This window comes from Callionymus lyra, chromosome 10, assembly GCF_982586985.1.
Source record: "Callionymus lyra chromosome 10, fCalLyr1.hap1.1, whole genome shotgun sequence".
Lineage (NCBI taxonomy): Eukaryota > Metazoa > Chordata > Actinopteri > Syngnathiformes > Callionymidae > Callionymus > Callionymus lyra.
This window is the reverse complement of record NC_141827.1, coordinates 1,480,205-1,500,134: the sequence shown is the minus strand read 5'-3', so window position 1 is coordinate 1,500,134 and position 19,930 is coordinate 1,480,205. Positions and strand designations below refer to the sequence as shown.

Genomic DNA, 19,930 nt, shown 5'->3' with positions numbered 1-19,930 from the left:
CTGAGGGGGTTATGATGGGGTTTTGAGGGAGGTTCTGAGGTAGATTCTGAGGGGGGTTCTGATATTTTCTTTGATCTCCAGAGGGATTAATAAACTCTATCTACAGTATTTTAAACACATCTTTATTGATCAATAATGTACTTTAATGATCAAATACTGTCGATCTAATCTATTTGTTCAACGTCACAGTAGATCATTGATCAATAAAGATGTGTTTAATGTAAGAAACAGAGATGATAGTTACCAATGATTTTACACATAATTAATGAATTTAAAACTAAACAACCGTTGAATGTGTTTTTAAAGGTTGTTATTGTTGTGTTTAAATCTGTGTCTGTGTGTGTGTTGTTGTACTTTTGTGTGTCACCGCGTTAAGAGGGAGTGATCTGAGGATTATAGTGTCTGTTCCGTCCTCGACACCTCGACCTCCGTCTGCAGCTTAACCTCAATCACACTCAACGCTTGTTGTGTATTTGAAGAAAACACACACGTTTATTCTGTCAAATGTGTTTTTTTCATCATTTAGTCACTTTTAAGATGTTTATTTGACAGGTCAGTGTTTTATATGAGGGACGACATTAAAAACAACGTCATGTCGAGATGGTTGTGTTGAGAGGGTTGTGTCGAGATGGTTGTGTTGAGATGGTTGTGTTGAGATGGTTGTGTTGAGAGGGTTGTGTTGAGATGGTTGTGTTGAGAGGGTTGTGTTGAGATGGTTGTGTTGAGATGGTTGTGTCGAGAGGGTTGTGTTGAGAGGGTTGTGTTGAGATGGTTGTGTCGAGAGGGTTGTGTTGAGAGGGTTGTGTTGAGATGGTTGTGTTGAGAGGGTTGTGTTGAGAGGGTTGTGTTGAGATGGTTGTGTTGAGAGGGTTGTGTTGAGAGGGTTGTGTTGAGAGGGTTGTGTTGAGAGGGTTGTGTCGAGAGGGTTGTGTTGAGAGGGTTGTGTTGGGAGGGTTGTGTTGAGATGGTTGTGTTGAGATGGTTGTGTCGAGAGGGTTGTGTTGAGAGGGTTGTGTTGAGAGGGTTGTGTTGAGATGGTTGTGTCGAGAGGGTTGTGTTGAGAGGGTTGTGTTGAGATGGTTGTGTCGAGAGGGTTGTGTTGAGAGGGTTGTGTTGAGAGGGTTGTGTTGAGAGGGTTGTGTTGAGATGGTTGTGTCGAGAGGGTTGTGTTGAGAGGGTTGTGTTGAGATGGTTGTGTTGAGAGGGTTGTGTTGAGAGGGTTGTGTTGAGATGGTTGTGTTGAGATGGTTGTGTCGAGAGGGTTGTGTTGAGAGGGTTGTGTTGAGAGGGTTGTGTTGAGATGGTTGTGTTGAGATGGTTGTGTCGAGAGGGTTGTGTTGAGAGGGTTGTGTTGAGATGGTTGTGTTGAGATGGTTGTGTTGAGAGGGTTGTGTTGAGAGGGTTGTGTTGAGATGGTTGTGTTGAGAGGGTTGTGTTGAGAGGGTTGTGTTGAGAGGGTTGTGTTGAGATGGTTGTGTTGAGAGGGTTGTGTTGAGAGGGTTGTGTTGAGATGGTTGTGTTGAGAGGGTTGTGTTGAGAGGGTTGTGTTGAGAGGGTTGTGTCGAGAGGGTTGTGTTGAGAGGGTTGTGTTGAGATGGTTGTGTTGAGAGGGTTGTGTTGAGATGGTTGTGTTGAGATGGTTGTGTTGAGATGGTTGTGTTGAGATGGTTGTGTTGAGAGGGTTGTGTCGAGAGGGTTGTGTTGAGAGGGTTGTGTTGAGATGGTTGTGTTGAGATGGTTGTGTCGAGATGGTTGTGTTGAGATGGTTGTGTTGAGATGGTTGTGTTGAGAGGGTTGTGTTGAGATGGTTGTGTTGAGAGGGTTGTGTTGAGATGGTTGTGTTGAGAGGGTTGTGTTGAGATTGAGGTTGAGTTTGTAAACTTCAAAGTTTAAACTTCTTGCAACAACAAAGTTCATTTTTTCTTTGCTTCCCGACAAACGTAACTTTTTCAAATATATTTTTAAAATCTCAAATCTTTACTTTTATAAAAGGTTTTTCTTTTGTGTTTTATACATTATAACATTTTCATTCATTATTCAAAGTAGGTTTTTATGGCCTTGAGGTTTTTCCCTCAATATAGTCAATGGTTTTTCTAGTTCAATATTTTAACATTATGCAGTATTTCCTTTTACTTTTTACAAATAATGACGCTATCTTTATCAAAAATTCGACCTTGAAAGTATGTTTACGTCCTATATATCGTATTTTTGTTTGTAAGTTTGTAATACTTCCCACAACATACTTACATTTTGCTTCCAGATCACCGTAACCTCTCTTTTATATATATATATATATATATATATATATATATATATATATATATATATATATATATATATATATATATATATATATATATTTTTCCTATATTGCCTACGAAAACTAAAATGATCTTTATAAACATTCTTATACAGTATGTCTTAATACCTGCATATTTGACAATAAAACAACTTGACTTATTGTCCCGAAACATCTCAAGTCTCTTAAAACGTGATCCAGGTGTAAGTCTAAACCAGGTGTGAGTCTAAACCAGGTGTGAGTCTAAACCAGGTGTAAACTAAACCAAGTGTAAACTAAACCAAGTGTAAACTAAACCAGGTGTAAATTAAACCAGGTGTGAGTCTAAACCAGGTGTACACTAAACCAGGTGTAAACTAAACCAGGTGTAAACTAAACCAGGTGTTAACTAAACCAGGTGTACACTAAACCAGGTGTAAACTAAACCAGGTGTAAACTAAACCAGGTGTAAACTAAACCAGGTGTAAACTAAACCAGGTGTACACTAAACCAGGTGTACACTTAACCAGGTGTAAACTAAACCAGGTGTACACTAAACCAGGTGTAAACTAAACCAGGTGTAAATTAAACCAGGTGTGAGTCTAAACCAGGTGTAAACTAAACCAGGTGCAAACTAAACCAGGTGTAAACTAAACCAGGTGTAAATTAAACCAGGTGTGAGTCTAAACCAGGTGTACACTAAACCAGGTGTAAACTAAACCAGGTGTAAACTAAACCAGGTGTAAACTAAACCAGGTGTACACTAAAGCAGGTGTAAACTAAACCAGGTGTACACTAAAGCAGGTGTACACTAAAGCAGGTGTAAACTAAACCAGGTGTAAACTAAACCAGGTGTACACTAAACCAGGTGTACACTAAACCAGGTGTAAACTAAACCAGGTGTACACTAAACCAGGTGTAAACTAAACCAGGTGTAAATTAAACCAGGTGTGAGTCTAAACCAGGTGTAAACTAAACCAGGTGCAAACTAAACCAGGTGTAAACTAAACCAGGTGTACACTAAACCAGGTGTAAACTAAACCAGGTGTAAACTAAACCAGGTGTACACTAAACCAGGTGTACACTAAACCAGGTGTAAACTAAACCAGGTGTACACTAAACCAGGTGTAAACTAAACCAGGTGTAAACTAAACCAGGTGTACACTAAACCAGGTGTAAACTAAACCAGGTGTACACTAAACCAGGTGTAAACTAAACCAGGTGTTAACTAAACCAGGTGTTAACTAAACCAGGTGTAAACTAAACCAGGTGTAAACTAAACCAGGTGTACACTAAACCAGGTGTAAACTAAACCAGGTGTACACTAAACCAGGTGTAAACTAAACCAGGTGTACACTAAACCAGGTGTAAACTAAACCAGGTGTACACTAAACCAGGTGTAAACTAAACCAGGTGTACACTAAACCAGGTGTAAACTAAACCAGGTGTACACTAAACCAGGTGTAAACTAAACCAGGTGTACACTAAACCAGGTGTAAACTAAACCAGGTGCAAACTAAACCAGGTGTAAACTAAACCAGGTGTACACTAAACCAGGTGTAAACTAAACCAGGTGTAAACTAAACCAGGTGTACACTAAACCAGGTGTACACTAAACCAGGTGTAAACTAAACCAGGTGTACACTAAACCAGGTGTAAACTAAACCAGGTGTACACTAAACCAGGTGTAAACTAAACCAGGTGTAAACTAAACCAGGTGTACACTAAACCAGGCGTAAACTAAACCAGGTGTACACTAAACCAGGTGTAAACTAAACCAGGTGTTAACTAAACCAGGTGTTAACTAAACCAGGTGTAAACTAAACCAGGTGTAAACTAAACCAGGTGTACACTAAACCAGGTGTAAACTAAACCAGGTGTACACTAAACTAGGTGTAAACTAAACCAGGTGTACACTAAACCAGGTGTAAACTAAACCAGGTGTACACTAAACCAGGTGTAAACTAAACCAGGTGTACACTAAACCAGGTGTAAACTAAACCAGGTGTACACTAAACCAGGTGTAAACTAAACCAGGTGTACACTAAACCAGGTGTAAACTAAACCAGGTGTACACTAAACCAGGTGTACACTAAACCAGGTGTAAACTAAACCAGGTGTACACTAAACCAGGTGTACACTAAACCAGGTGTAAACTAAACCAGGTGTACACTAAACCAGGTGTACACTAAACCAGGTGTAAACTAAACCAGGTGTACACTAAACCAGGTGTAAGCTAAACCAGGTGTAAATTAAACCAGGTGTGAGTCTAAACCAGGTGTAAACTAAACCAGGTGCAAACTAAACCAGGTGTAAACTAAACCAGGTGTAAACTAAACCAGGTGTAAACTAAACCAGGTGTACACTAAACCAGGTGTAAACTAAACCAGGTATAAACTAAACCAGGTGTAAACTAAACCAGGTATAAACTAAACCAGGTATAAACTAAACCAGGTGTACACTAAACCAGGTGTAAACTAAACCAGGTATAAACTAAACCAGGTGTAAACTAAACCAGGTATAAACTAAACCAGGTGTAAACTAAACCAGGTGTGAGTCTAAACCAGGTGTAAACTAAACCAGGTGTAAACTAAACCAGGTGTAAACTAAACCAGGTATAAACTAAACCAGGTGTAAACTAAACCAGGTGTAAACTAAACCAGGTGTAAACTAAACCAGGTATAAACTAAACCAGGTGTAAACTAAACCAGGTATAAACTAAACCAGGTGTAAACTAAACCAGGTGTAAACTAAACCAGGTGTAAACTCTTTATTAACATTCTTCAAATACTGAAGCTTCGCACTTGTTCACTTTTGGTCAGAAAAATACTTGCAAACAATTTTACTTCATTTTCTCGTGTACTCGCGGAACAAAAACATGATTTTAAAGATTGAAAATAAATAATAATCTGACGATGACGTCTCTCTTGTTTTGATTTGTCTCCCCTTATCTCACCCCCCTCACCCCCCCTCTTTGTTTGCGTGCCTCAGGCTCCGCCCAACAACCTGCTCCAGAAGCCTCTCATTGGCTGCTGTGTGTGAGTGGGCGGGGCCAGTGCTGAGCTATACAAGAGCGGCTCAGCTGTCACTCACACAACAGTCTGCAGGAGCTTCACAGGAATAACAAGTTCTTCTCCTCGTGCGCGTTTCTGCTCGTCTGTCCTGGACCCCTCAGGATCGTGCACGATCTGCCCCCCCCCCCCCCTCGCCGCGGTGTGTGTGTGTGAGCGTGCGCGCGGAGGCTGATGTGCGTGAGGCGCAGGTTCGGTCCAGAGGAGGATGAGTCCAGCAGTGGAGGCTCAGGAGGTCTTGAAGGGTGTGGGGGGGGCGGGCGTGATGCTCGAGCCCTTCGTGCACCAGGTGGGGGGTCACTCGTACGTGCTCAGGTTCGGGGAGCAGACCATCTGTAAGCCCCTGAACCCGCGGGAGCACCTGTTCTACCAGAGCCTTCCCGCCGCCATGAGGAAGTTCACCCCCCAGTACCGAGGTGAGTCCGCGGGGGGCTCGGGTTCTTAGCGCCACCAGGGGGCGACACTGAGCAGCGAGCGAGAGGTCAGGAGGTCAAGCCTGTCCTGAAGAGGTTTAGATCAGAACATGTCGTGAAGTTCCTGTTGCTCGATTGAGTCTTTAGTCCTTTAGCTCCAGACCTTCAGCTGCTTTCAAAACTTCTGAGAAGTATTTCATGTGTAGATTTAACATTTCAACATTTAAACCTTTAAAAAAATGTATTGAAATTTTGTTTTTTAAACATTGAAATTTTATTTGAATTCAATAATGTTTATATTGTATATGTCAAATATAGTTTCATATTTTAATTCTATTTTTTTTCATTAATTATAATTAATCTTAATTCATTTTTCTTCTTCATTCTTTTAAATTCAATATAACATTTTATATTTATATATTTTAATATATTCCTTCTTTTAAATCATCTTTAAAATTTGATTCAAGTCAACTAGTCTTTTCTACGGTGGCTGGGAAGTGTCAAAAGAATTAGGAAACTCTTGAAACAAATTTAAAAGTTTCTGCTTTTTTAGTTCTTTGCCTCTATTTGTTTTTTTGTTTTTTTTACAACATAGTAAAAAGTTTTTTCCTCTAAACTTCCTCGTGTCACATTTAAAAAAACATTGGTGGTTTAATATTTTAGTGTAATTGTTTCAGCTCAGCTAGTTGAGAAATAACGTAAATAACCGAAAGATTCACATACGGATGTATATCACGAAGTAACTGCATGAAGAGAATTATATTCTTAAAATAAACAACAATAGAAAATACAAAACAAGAATAAAAACTCTTTTTCAGCTACACAACATCTACACACACTTGTGCACACTGAAACAAACAAACATTTATTTTACGTTGATAGTTTCGTTAAAGCATGTTTTTCTTCACGATGACAGTAGAAGTTCAGATCAGCGTCGACGACTCGTTGTTTCTCTGCTGCGTGAAAACCTTGATGGTCGAGGAAACTCTTGTCAGACGCGACAGGAAGTCGGTAAATGAACCTCAAGGATGGACTTTTATTCCCTTGTTCTGTCCATCAAACACTTTTGCTTTTTATCGTCAACCAGATACATTTAAAGTAGTATTTTATTAATTGCGTGTTCATCAGGAGACGCCTGGAATAGTTTTTTTGAATATTGCTAAAATTGTGTTTACGAAACAAGTCTTTACGTCTAGTATCTGGTCCTAGAACTGTGTCGTCAGACTGTTGTAATGTGTGAGATGATCAATAAAAGACGCTGAATGAATTCTTCGCTCTCGTGTCTTTTGTGTTGCGACGACTCTTCTCTCGCCTCGTTCTGTCTGTGAAGTCTGGTCCCGGTACCAGAAGGTCCTGCAGCGAGCGTGAGTGGCTCTGGACCTCCTGTCGATCCCGGTCCTGCTCCGGTCACTGACCCTGCTCTCGCCCCCTCAGGTGTGGTGTCGGTGGTCTTCGAGGAGGACCGCGAGGGGAACCTGTGCTTGATGGCGTACCCGCTGCACGGCGAGCGCGAGTCGGGCGACGACTGCGACGACGCCGAGCCCAGGAGCACCATGTGTAAATGGAGGAGAGCGATGACCTCGACCCTGATGGTGGAGACCGAGAGCCTCGGCAAAGACAAGGACAAAAGGTACAGAACGATACAGTTGTAGAAGAGCACTCTGACTGAACATACCTCTGCCAAGAAGCTCATTTCTCATTAAATGACTAAAGTCTTATCGGTAAAACGAGCTCCGATCCTTACTGTAGTTTTGATCCTGATGGTAGTTTTGATCCTGATGGTAGTTTTGATCCTTACTGTAGTTTTGATCCTGATGGTAGTTTTGATCCTGAAGGTAGTTTTGATCCTGATGGTAGTTTTGATCCTTACTGTAGTTTTGATCCTGATGGTAGTTTTGATCCTGATGGAAGTTTTGATCCTGACGGTAGTTTTGATCCTGACGGTAGTTTTGATCCTGATGGTAGTTTTGATCCTGATGGTAGTTTTGATCCTGAGGGTAGTTTTGATCCTGATGGTAGTTTTGATCCTGATGGTAGTTTTGATCCTGAGGGTAGTTTTGATCCTGATGGTAGTTTTGATCCTGATGGTAGTTTTGATCCTGAAGGTAGTTTTGATCCTGATGGTAGTTTTGATCCTTACTGTAGTTTTGATCCTGATGGTAGTTTTGATCCTTACTGTAGTTTTGATCCTGATGGTAGTTTTGATCCTGATGGAAGTTTTGATCCTGACGGTAGTTTTGATCCTGACGGTAGTTTTGATCCTGATGGTAGTTTTGATCCTGATGGTAGTTTTGAACCTGATGGTAGTTTTGATCCTGATGGTAGTTTTGATCCTGAGGGTAGTTTTGATCCTGATGGTAGTTTTGATCCTGAGGGTAGTTTTGATCCTGATGGTAGTTTTGATCCTGATGGTAGTTTTGAACCTGATGGTAGTTTTGATCCTGATGGTAGTTTTGATCCTGAGGGTAGTTTTGATCCTGATGGTAGTTTTGATCCTGATGGTAGTTTTGAACCTGATGGTAGTTTTGATCCTGATGGTAGTTTTGATCCTGAGGGTAGTTTTGATCCTGATGGTAGTTTTGATCCTGATGGTAGTTTTGATCCTGAGGGTAGTTTTGATCCTGATGGTAGTTTTGATCCTGATGGTAGTTTTGATCCTGATGGTAGTTTTGATCCTGAAGGTAGTTTTGATCCTGACGGTAGTTTTGATCATGATGGTAGTTTTGATCATGATGGTAGTTTTGATCCTGATGGTAGTTTTGATCTTGATGGTAGTTTTGATCCTGAGGGTAGTTTTGATCCTGATGGTAGTTTTGATCCTGATGGTAGTTTTGATCCTGAAGGTAGTTTTGATCCTGATGGTAGTTTTGATCTTGATGGTAGTTTTGATCCTGATGGTAGTTTTGATCCTGAAGGTAGTTTTGATCCTGAAGGTAGTTTTGATTCTGATGATAGTTTTGATCTTGATGGTAGTTTTGATCCTGATGGTAGTTTTGATCCTGATGGTAGTTTTGATCTTGATGGTAGTTTTGATCCTGATGGTAGTTTTGATCCTGATGGTAGTTTTGATCTTGATGGTAGTTTTGATCCTGATGGTAGTTTTGATCCTGAAGGTAGTTTTGATCCTGATGGTAGTTTTGGTCCTGAAGGTAGTTTTGATCTTGATGGTAGTTTTGATCCTGAAGGTAGTTTTGATCTTGATGGTAGTTTTGATCCTGAAGGTAGTTTTGATCCTGAAGGTAGTTTTGATCCTGATGGTAGTTTTGATCCTGAAGGTAGTTTTGATCTTGATGGTAGTTTTGATCCTGAAGGTAGTTTAGATCTTGATGGTAGTTTTGATCCTGAAGGTAGTTTTGATCTTGATGGTAGTTTTGATCCTGATGGTAGTTTTGATTCTGATGATAGTTTTGATCTTGATGATAGTTTTGATCTTGATGGTAGTTTTGATCCTGAAGGTAGTTTTGATCCTGAAGGTAGTTTTGATCCTGATGGTAGTTTTGATCCTGAAGGTAGTTTTGATCTTGATGGTAGTTTTGATCCTGAAGGTAGTTTAGATCTTGATGGTAGTTTTGATCCTGAAGGTAGTTTTGATCTTGATGGTAGTTTTGATCCTGATGGTAGTTTTGATTCTGATGATAGTTTTGATCTTGATGATAGTTTTGATCTTGATGGTAGTTTTGATCCTGATGGTAGTTTTGATCCTGATGGTAGTTTTGATCTTGATGGTAGTTTTGATCCTGATGGTAGTTTTGATCCTGAAGGTAGTTTTGATCCTGATGGTAGTTTTGATCCTGATGGTAGTTTTGATCTTGATGGTAGTTTTGATCCTCATGGTAGTTTTGATCCTGATGGTAGTTTTGATCTTGATGGTAGTTTTGATCCTGATGGTAGTTTTGATCCTGATGGTAGTTTTGATCTTGATGGTAGTTTTAATCTTGATGGTAGTTTTGATCTTGATGGTAGTTTTGATCCTGATGGTAGTTTTGATCCTGATGGTAGTTTTGATCTTGATGGTAGTTTTAATCTTGATGGTAGTTTTGATCCTGATGGTAGTTTTGATCCTGAAGGTAGTTTTGATCCTGATGGTAGTTTTGATCCTGATGGTAGTTTTGATCTTGATGGTAGTTTTGATCCTCATGGTAGTTTTGATCCTGATGGTAGTTTTGATCTTGATGGTAGTTTTGATCCTGATGGTAGTTTTGATCCTGATGGTAGTTTTGATCTTGATGGTAGTTTTAATCTTGATGGTAGTTTTGATCTTGATGGTAGTTTTGATCCTGATGGTAGTTTTGATCTTGATGGTAGTTTTGATCCTGATGATAGTTTTGATCTTGATGGTAGTTTTGATCCTGATGGTAGTTTTGATCCTGAAGGTAGTTTTGATTCTGATGATAGTTTTGATCTTGATGGTAGTTTTGATCCTGATGGTAGTTTTGATCCTGATGGTAGTTTTGATCTTGATGGTAGTTTTGATCCTGATGGTAGTTTTGATCCTGAAGGTAGTTTTGATCTTGATGGTAGTTTTGATCCTGATGGTAGTTTTGATCTTGATGGTAGTTTTGATCCTGATGGTAGTTTTGATCCTGAAGGTAGTTTTGATCTTGATGGTAGTTTTGATCCTCATGGTAGTTTTGCGCCTTGATTGTATAATTATGAAGTCAAGTTTTTTGCTGTCAAAACAAATGACAGATCCTTCAAAATATCCCTCCGGCCAGATGGTAATCCAGGAATCTTTATATTGTATTCAGGGTTTCTTGTGAACGAATGACTCAATATTGTGTGACTCGCGACGAAAAGATGATGTTTTCTTGTTCTCAGGATCTTTTATCTATCGAACCTAAAACAATGATGAAGGACCAACAACACAATTTGACAAACACACACTGAAGTCGAGTTTTCACTACTTTTTTTTTCTAGCTAATGATAAATCCTTCAAATCATTCCTCAGTCCAGATGGTTCTCTGGAATTCCCAATTCATTCAGAGATGTTTAGTATAAATATTAATCATTTTTTAAAGATATACAGTCAAAATATGTGAATGTGATCTAAAAATATTTGATCAAAAATGTTTTTGGGAAAAGATAAAAATGAAAAAGAACATAATTTAATGTAGAGGGATCTAAAATGATATAAAAAATAAATATATGATCCATGACTCAAATTAAAAAATAATATTTTTTGTCTTCGACGTTTTTTGGAGATGAGTTGAAAAAAACAAACATTATATTAAAGATCAGGGCAAAATAATCCCAGACAGAAAATATAGACTTTTATCTCCATGACCTTGAGAAAAAACACAAATGTACCTGCATCGTAATGAGATCAGACCAAATCATTATGACCGTTGAAAACTCACAATGGAAGGATTGTCGGCGAAAGACTTCTAAAGCAGCTTCCAAATATAAAAACATTCGAACTGTATTTTAATGGGGAAAAAAACAGTTTATTAACAGTATTTAAAATATTGTCCCAAGTGTTTTAAGGAACAAAAAAGAAGAGTTAAGTTGTGTTGAAGATAATAATAGTTAACGTGGTTTAAAGAGATCGTGGACAGAAACCTTCAAAGAACTTCAGGTCGTGACTCACCTGCAAACAGGATCTAGACTCAGATCCTGATGTTTGTCAACAAAGACGTGGATGACGTCTCCAGACGAGGATGTCGATGTTCAACAGACTGAGATGTTTTCTGTCTCCTAGTGTCCACACACTGGACCTCAGCCACAGCAGCTCGGCGCCGGAGCTCCAGCACAACCCTTGGAGCCTGCAGTGTCACCAGCAGCAGCTGCAGAGCATGCGAGAGAACGCCGAGCAGCGCGACCAGTACAGTATCCTTGCATCACGTTAGGATCCACTCTCACTGCGAGTGCAGACTTGACTCGCGGCCCAGAGTTCATCCTGCTGGAGAACCTGACCTGGAAACACAGCGTTCCATGTGTGCTGGACCTGAAGATGGGAACTCGACAGCATGGAGACGACGCCTCGGAGGAGAAGAAGCTCTTGCACATGCGCAAGTGTGAGCTCAGCACGTCGGCCGCCATCGGTGTTCGTCTCTGTGGCATGCAGGTGATTCTACCTGTTGAATACATCACACCATCTATCTATATACATATCTATCTATCTATCTATCTATCTATCTATCTATCTATCTATCTATCTATCTATCTATCTATCTATCTATCTATCTATACATCACACTGAGGACATGAAGAATACTTTCATTATATCATTACAAAGTATAGTGACCAGAAAATATATAAAGAACAAATAATGTCAATAACATGGATGGATGGATGGATGGATGGCTGGATGGATGGGTGGATGGATGGATGGATGGATAAATGGATGGATGGATGGATAAATGGATGGATGGATGGATGGGTGGGTGGATGGATGGATGAATGGGTGGATGGATGGATAAATGGATGGGTGGATGGATGGATGGATAAATGGATGGGTGGATGGATGGATGGGTGGATGGATGGGTGGATGGATGGATGGGTGGATGGATGGATGGATGGATGGATGGATGGATAAATGGATGGGTGGATGGATGGATGGATGGATGGGTGGATGGATGGATGGATGGATGGGTGGATGGATGAATGGATGGATGGATGGATGGATGGATGGATGGATGGATGGATGGGTGGATGGATGGATGGGTGGGTGGGTGGATGGATGGATAAATGGATGGATGGATGGATGGATAAATGGATGGATGGATGGATGAATGGGTGGATGGATAAATGGATGGATGGATGGATGGATGGATGGATAGATAAAGTAAGCATTCTGTTCTGCAGTGCATGGAGAGGAGCCTGTTGCTGCCATTACTCTTCTGAGCTGCCACAGCAACAGGTTCCTGTTCCTGTAATAGATATTTCATTATGAATGATTTAGTTTTATTAAGATGTTCAATGTTATTCAATACAGTATATATAAATATAAATATTTATTATAAATCCAGTTCTTTTTTTCTTTTTTCACTTTCATTCAAGTTGAGATGAGAATGAAAATGAGTGAAAATCAAACTATATCATGTATTTTGACTGTATTTGAAATGAAAGTATGTGAAGACGATACTCTTGTTAAACTGGTAACAGTTCAGACAAGTTCAGGGTCTCATGTTGTAAAATATAAAAATACACACCAAAGGATTCAAAACCTCGAATGTTCACAACATTTTCTACCTTTGTTTTTCCAAATCAATGACACTTTTCTTCGTCGGCTTCACTAACTTGAGTTTGATTGACATGTTGTCATCATCAATCATTTTGAGTCTTTAAAGTGGATTTTAATTCATCAATTATGATTCATTAGAGGTGACTATAGTTGATTTCACTCTGGCAGAGGAACCTTCTTCGCCCTGAGACGTGGACACACACCTGACTCCGCCCTCTCCTCAGGTGTTCCAGCCGGACACGGGTCAGCTCATGTTCATGGACAAGTATCTGGGTCGTCAGCTGTCTCTGCCGGACTTCAAGGAGGCCTTGTTCCAGTTCTTCCACAGCGGGCGCCGCCTGCGCCTGGAGCTGCTGTCGCCGGTGCTGCGGCGCCTGCGCGACATGCAGGTGGCGCTGGAGTCGTGCGAGTCGTATCGCTTCTACTCCAGCTCGCTGCTCATCATCTACGACGGCGCTCCGGACCGCCGGCGCCACCGGAGACACGCCGAGGCCGGACTGTCGGAGGAGGACGAGGAGGAGCAGGACGAGGAGGAGGAGCCGGACGAGGAGCCGGACGAGGACGCCCGGGACGAGGACGCCCGGGACGAGGCGGCGGATTTTGTGTTTCCTCGCGGCTCGTCCGGCGACGACAGCGGCGGCGTCTCGACCTCCGGCGCGTCTCGCTCCGACGGCCCGGTGGACGTGAGGATGATCGACTTCGCTCACACCACCTGCAGAGGCTTCACGGGCGACAGCGTGATCCACGAGGGCGGCGACAGCGGCTACATCTTCGGCCTCCAGAACCTGATCAGCATCATCTCGGAGCTGCAGAACCACAACACGCACTAGAAGCACCGGAGACCATGTTTCCACTGACGGCGCTTCCAGGCGGCGTCTGCGTTTCCATGGAAACGTCCGTCAGACTGCAAAAAGAAAGGGATGAAAAACTCAAGAGAAAAAGTGATCAAAATTGATTGCTGGTTTATTTGCACAGAAATGTGTGTGTGTGTGTGTGTGTGTGTCAGGAGACAGGGCTATTTCTTACTCTACGAGTGTTTGGATGAAGACGCAGGATCTGCCTTCTTCTTCTTCTTCTTCTTCTTCTTCTTCTTCTTCTTTTTCTTCTAGTGTTTTATTGTGAAAGGAAGGAAGTCGAACTACGGACAAACAAAAGTGTTCAATAGCGAATACATTCCAGGTCACCATGGTTACGATGACGTGTGTGTTGTTGATAAAGGGGAGATCGATTAAAGAGTTTTGTCTTAAAACCTTTTTTGTTGCTTTTCGTTTATATTTGTCAAAATCAAGCAGCAACAGAGAAAATCTGGCTGTTGATAATCAGATGAAGATAAAAGTCATTTTAGTGTGCGCCGTTAGCATGTAGCGTGTTAGCATGTTAGCATGTAGCATGTTAGCATGTTAGCATGTAGCGTGTTAGCATGTAGCATGTTAGCATGTTGCATGTTAGCAAACAACAAACTTTTCCTCACACGTCGTCGTCTGTTGATTGATCCGTACTTTTATAAAACTCCTTGAAATCCTGGAAGAACACTCGAAATTTTACAATTATATAGAAGATTCGCTCAATGTTATATAAAAATATGTAAACTATGACATATTAATGGATGAAGAATATTAAAATAAACTGTTGGAGGAGAAAGTCAGATAATCTGTTTTAATAATCGCAATATTATGAAATATTTTCCTCAATAAATATCTACAAAATATTGTTTAAATGAAATATAAAAAACAGCATTATTTAGATTTTGTAGCAGTTCTTCTTCCCAACATTACAGTAAACAAAAGGAGCTAAAATCATCAAAGTATTTACAATGCGTTTTGTTATAAATATTGTTTTGAATTTCATTTAAAAATGCTGTATTTCCTGATGACCTGATGAAGTTCTGCTCCCGATACAAACATCAGGTCAGTAGATCCTTCAAGACTTTTGTGAGTCCATGAGACACGAAGATCAAACACAAACGCACTATTTATAGATCAAAATTATTGAAGATAATTAAAAGTTTGTTGTGTTTCGAGCTTCACTTGTTCCTCAACATTCCGTCAAGTGCGTCAGAACAAAACCATAAAAAAAATAACAAAGAATAATGAAGTGCTTTTTTTTTTGTTCTGCTTGTTCTGGGTTTGAAAGTGACTTGAAGACATTTTATCTTCCCTGGCAGCCGGGAGAGACTCTGTGTAGAGCAGCTCGTATATATATATATATATATATATATATTTAAAACAAATTATGTAATTTATTATAGTCATGATCGTTTCATTTAAAAATATAACACAAAATAAGTAAACAAAAATATAACAACATCTTTCTCCCTCACGCATGAATAAGAAATTAAATAATTATAAAACATACAAACAGATGTTTATTAAGTGTTGTAAACACAACGTAGGATTCTTGTACCCAGCTAGCCGGGGTATTATATGAAGTGTTGGCTCGAGTCCAAGTACTCAACTCTTAAAGGTCGAGGTCACATGTGGGTTGGAGGCGTTAAAGGATCATGTGTGTGTCTGTGGCATGTTGTGTAGATGTAAAGGTCAGTGTGTGTTGATGGAGTGGATCAGCACCACTGGTTATGTCACAGCCTCAGGGTCACTCTTTCATATTCTGTGTGCACATGTGTGTGTCCATCGAGTGCGACGCTATTTCAAACGTGTGTGATCCGTGTGTGATCCGTGTGTGATCCGTGTGTGATCCGTGTGTGTGTGTGATCCGTGTGTGTGTGTCACTGAATCAAGGTTAAGTGGAGCGGTTACATCATGTTGTATCGCCATGGCAACGGCGGCCTCAGCTGGGATGATGTCGCGACATTTGAACTTCAACATCACACTCTCTACTTCTGATGAAGCCTGTACTAGAACACAAATACTATTGCATTTGATGAACACAAGCAAAAGTAATGAATATCTGCGATTAACTAAATCAAATCTACACCGACATCCGTCGCTTACGTAACAAAAGCTTCAACGATGATGTATTTACTGGTCGGAGCGTCTTCTTCGTACCAGAGTCGCTTCAAATCATTTCTAAACATTTTCTTCAGCTATTGAACTGTATTCAAGTCACTCAGTGCCAAGAATATTATAGGAAAACAATATTTTGCTTTTCATCATGTTTATTTGTAAAGTATTTGTAAAATATACCTGATAGTTTATCAATATATCAGTAGGATCACATCGATTGATCATTTCTGATCCATTTATTTATTATAAAGTACTTTTCACGTTCACATAATAACATATATTTCATAAATACATATACATGTCAAATCTCTGTGACTTCTTTAACCTTCACTAAATATATATATTTAGAATATTTGATGAAATATTTACAAATCTTTGGAAATATTCGACATTGTTTGACTGGATCTAATTCTTTGATTGACATTTAAGAAAAAAAGGACAAAAACAATTTCTTATAGCTTTGATATTTTATATATTTTTTTATTCAAGTATTTGGCCTGACAAGCTAAGTAAATGAATATCTGTGATGAACTTTATGTACGCAGAAACATAAAAATAAAATCTACACCAACATCCGTCCATCACTTACGTAACAACAACAACAACTGAACCATCTGAGGTCACTTTGTGACGACAATAATGTCTTAAGTGATGCTGCCTGAAGCTGTGTGTGTGTGTGTGTGTGTGTGTGTGCGTGTGTGTGTGTGTGTGTGTGTGAGTGTGTCTGTGTGTGCGTGTGTGTGTGTGCGTGTGCGTGAGTGCGTGTGTGTGTGTGAGTGTGTCTGTGGGTGTGTGTGTGTGTGTGAGTGTGTCTGTTCGTGCATGTGTGTGTGTGTGTGTGTGTGTGTGTGTGTGTGTGTGTGTGTGTGTGTGTGAGTGTGTCTGTGTGTGCGTGTGTGTGTGTCTGTGTGTGTGTGTGTGTGTGTGTGTGTGTGTGTGTCTGTGTGTGCGTGTGTCTGTGTGTGTGTCTGTGTGTGTGTGTGTGTGTGTGTGTGTGTGTGAGTGTGTCTGTGTGTGTGCGTGTGTGTGTGTGTGTCTGTGTGTGTATTTTGGCTATAGAAACAAATGTGTGTGTGACGTAAGAGATCTGAGAATCATTCGTCTCATTGCTTCATCGTTTGAAAAGAGAACTTGGTTTAATGGTTTCATCCTGAGGTTTTAAAGTCCAGTAGAAAAGATGTTTTTTTCAAGTGTGTCACAAATCAACAGTGTTGACAAACGTCTTGTTATGGTCCAGCAGGAAAACACGTACGATGTGTTTCGTTTACTGGTGGATTGTTCAGGGTGTTACCCTGTGTAGCTGGGACAGAACACGGGTGTAAAGACACTGGTCAGAGAGCCTGATGTGTTACATAAGTGATGCTGTCAACAAGACGTCAGACGCTGGATCACCAGCTAACGAGCGTAATGAGCGTTTACACCTGATTAAGATTCTACACGGAAGGACGGTCCTGCTCTCCTGTCACACTTTGATTGGATTATCTGGGATTAAGAAGCTTGTTGTTGCGAAGGCATGAAGTTACATCAATGTTTTTTCTTTTAGATGCAAAGAAAATCTTTATTTTAACCTTTTAAAAAACATTTGACCATTTTCATCTTTTAGTCTTTATTGGGGTTTAAAACAATATTGCTATGGCCATATATCTTATTTTATTTTGATTTATTTTGATTTTTTATAAAAAATTGCTATATGTATTGGCTATTGGAAAAAAACAATTTCAATCAATAACGTTTTACCTTATATCCAGATATTATTGACGCACAATATTTTAGCGATATTTAAAAGCACTGTATTGTTCTTTTTTTCTGTTTTATTTTTTACAATGTTTAATTTTTTTCAATACAATTCAATAAAATCTGTTTAGAATAAAACATTTTACATTACTTTGATAGCTTAATATTTTTTTTACTCACAGTGTAATTTATTAATTATATATATATTAATGTAATAATAAGTAGGAAAAAAAACAAACAAACTTTTTCACTCTTATTTGTGTTAAATTTTTTAATTTATTTATACGAAGCAACATGTCATCCATGTAATTGTACCATAAATTAGAGAAGAGAGTTTAAATACTTCTCCCATCTTAAGTATCTGAAAGTTTTCTCTTCATTATCGTCACTTTTATTGTTGCTGTTGCTGCTGACGAAAAAGAAACTGGACAAACCTGAAGATAAGTGTCTAACCAGGCATGACATTAACCAGCTTTACTAACTTCAAGTTAACAACGACGTTCTTTCATTCTGAAGAATGAAGAAGATCTGTTCTGTTCTTTTCAGTCAAGAAAAAACAAGTTTCTTCAAACTTAAATCACTTTTTTCTTTCATTTCCGTGTAAAAACGTCCGACCTCTGCCTGATGCTAACGCTGTAGCCGCCGAGACGTTTCAGGTTCCTGTGTTTGTCTCGACACGAGTCCACGGTTGTGTCCGTACGTTTATATTTGTGCTGCTACACATGTTTCTATGAGCCTCTCACAGGAACAACTGTGCTGTGCGAGCGAGTCGTGTGTCGACCTCTGAGCCGTGAGTCGCTCTGACCCACAAAGATGCTGATTGTGCGACGATGACATGGACTGTGACTCATGTGAGACTCATTAACGACGAGCGAGTCGATCCACATATTTCATGATCGTGTTTCAACTTCAACTCACAGCGTCTTTAATCTCTGGATCACTGTAGCCTCGGCTGATCACTGTCATCATCTCACTGAAGGAGTTTAAACTATGTTTATGTAAACTTGCACCAGAAACAATAGTCATGTATAATATAATATATATATAATCGACATGTTTCTTTTCTACTCGGTTCTTTACAGCAACAGTCAGACTGACGGCAAATAAAAAAACTTTGAAAAGTAACAAATAGTACCTCAACCTCAACCATGTGCAATACTTCTGGGATGAATGTGAAATATACATGTTTATACATGTGTGTGTATAAATACTATACCCTATAATGGGGAGTTAATTATTTATTTGACTTCATTCCGTTTAAAAAATAATAAATTAAAATAAAGTATTGTAAGGAAATGCATATAAAAATAAACATTTTTAAATATTTATAAACACAGTATTGTAAGGAAATGCATGTACAAAATAAATATTATTTAAAAATATATATAAACACTTTTTAATTAACATTAGACTTTAAAAAATAATTATTTTATGAACAGAGAATTTCAGAATTCCTGCTAAACATGCTGAGATGTTGAATGAATTCTTCCTCTGAATAAAGAGAATAAGTTGAGGGACAGGAAGGTGTTGTTTTGTTTGTATCTCGTGCAGTGAATGTTACGTAATGAACGCATGAACAAATGTGTCTTTCTCTGGCGAGGACGAGCCGTGATCGTCGTTCATGATTCTAGAGACAAACTAGAGAGTTGATGTTGAGCTGCAGTGATTCTGAGCATATTTAAATATTAACATGTGTGTGTGAGTGTGTGTGTCGTGTGGCCCTGAAACTCAGTGCTGGACACATACTGTGACGTCAATACTGAGATCAATAACGTGCTTTTTAGTCCATGTTTATCGACAGTATTTCATCCACATGACTTGTTTTAAGATGAACTCAATTTTAATTGTGTTTGTGATTTTCTTTTTAAATGTATGTCCAGTTTACTGAATATTTAGTCAAATTCCTTCAGAGGTTATACATCAACAAACTCATACCAATTGTGTTTTACTTGTTATTAAAGTATTTAATGTCGCTTCACGAATACACTATTAGTCCAACAATAAACCTATAAGATGTTTTCTTTGCGCGTTGAAAGAATATTAAAAGAGAACACTGCCCTCTAGTGGCCTTGTTGTTATAAACGTCTTTATTGGTAGATTATTAATAATTTATTCTATGGATGAAATAACACTTCGAATAATATATTTTAAATATCACAAGAATATGATTACGATTTTTAAGACGCTTGATGATTTGTTTTGATGGTTTAAAAATGTAAAATGTACAAAATATTCAGTTTGATTGAATATAATCTGCAGACGTTTGACGGTAACATTCCTACCTTTGG

At 39.3% G+C, this 19,930-nt stretch overlaps 1 protein-coding gene across 1 annotated transcript; it reads left to right on the top strand.

Annotated features, from left to right (window-relative positions):
* The first annotated feature begins 5,415 nt into the window (after nt 1-5,415).
* On the top strand, nt 5,416-14,162 carry LOC148069860 (inositol hexakisphosphate kinase 2-like). The gene is made up of 5 exons (XM_087800482.1): nt 5,416-5,765; nt 7,197-7,392; nt 11,461-11,588; nt 11,651-11,826; nt 13,170-14,162. Exons 1-5 carry the CDS (start codon nt 5,558-5,560, stop codon nt 13,773-13,775), a joined length of 1,314 nt encoding a protein of 437 aa, XP_087656608.1. The 5' UTR covers nt 5,416-5,557; the 3' UTR covers nt 13,776-14,162.
* The last annotated feature ends 5,768 nt before the right edge of the window (nt 14,163-19,930 follow it).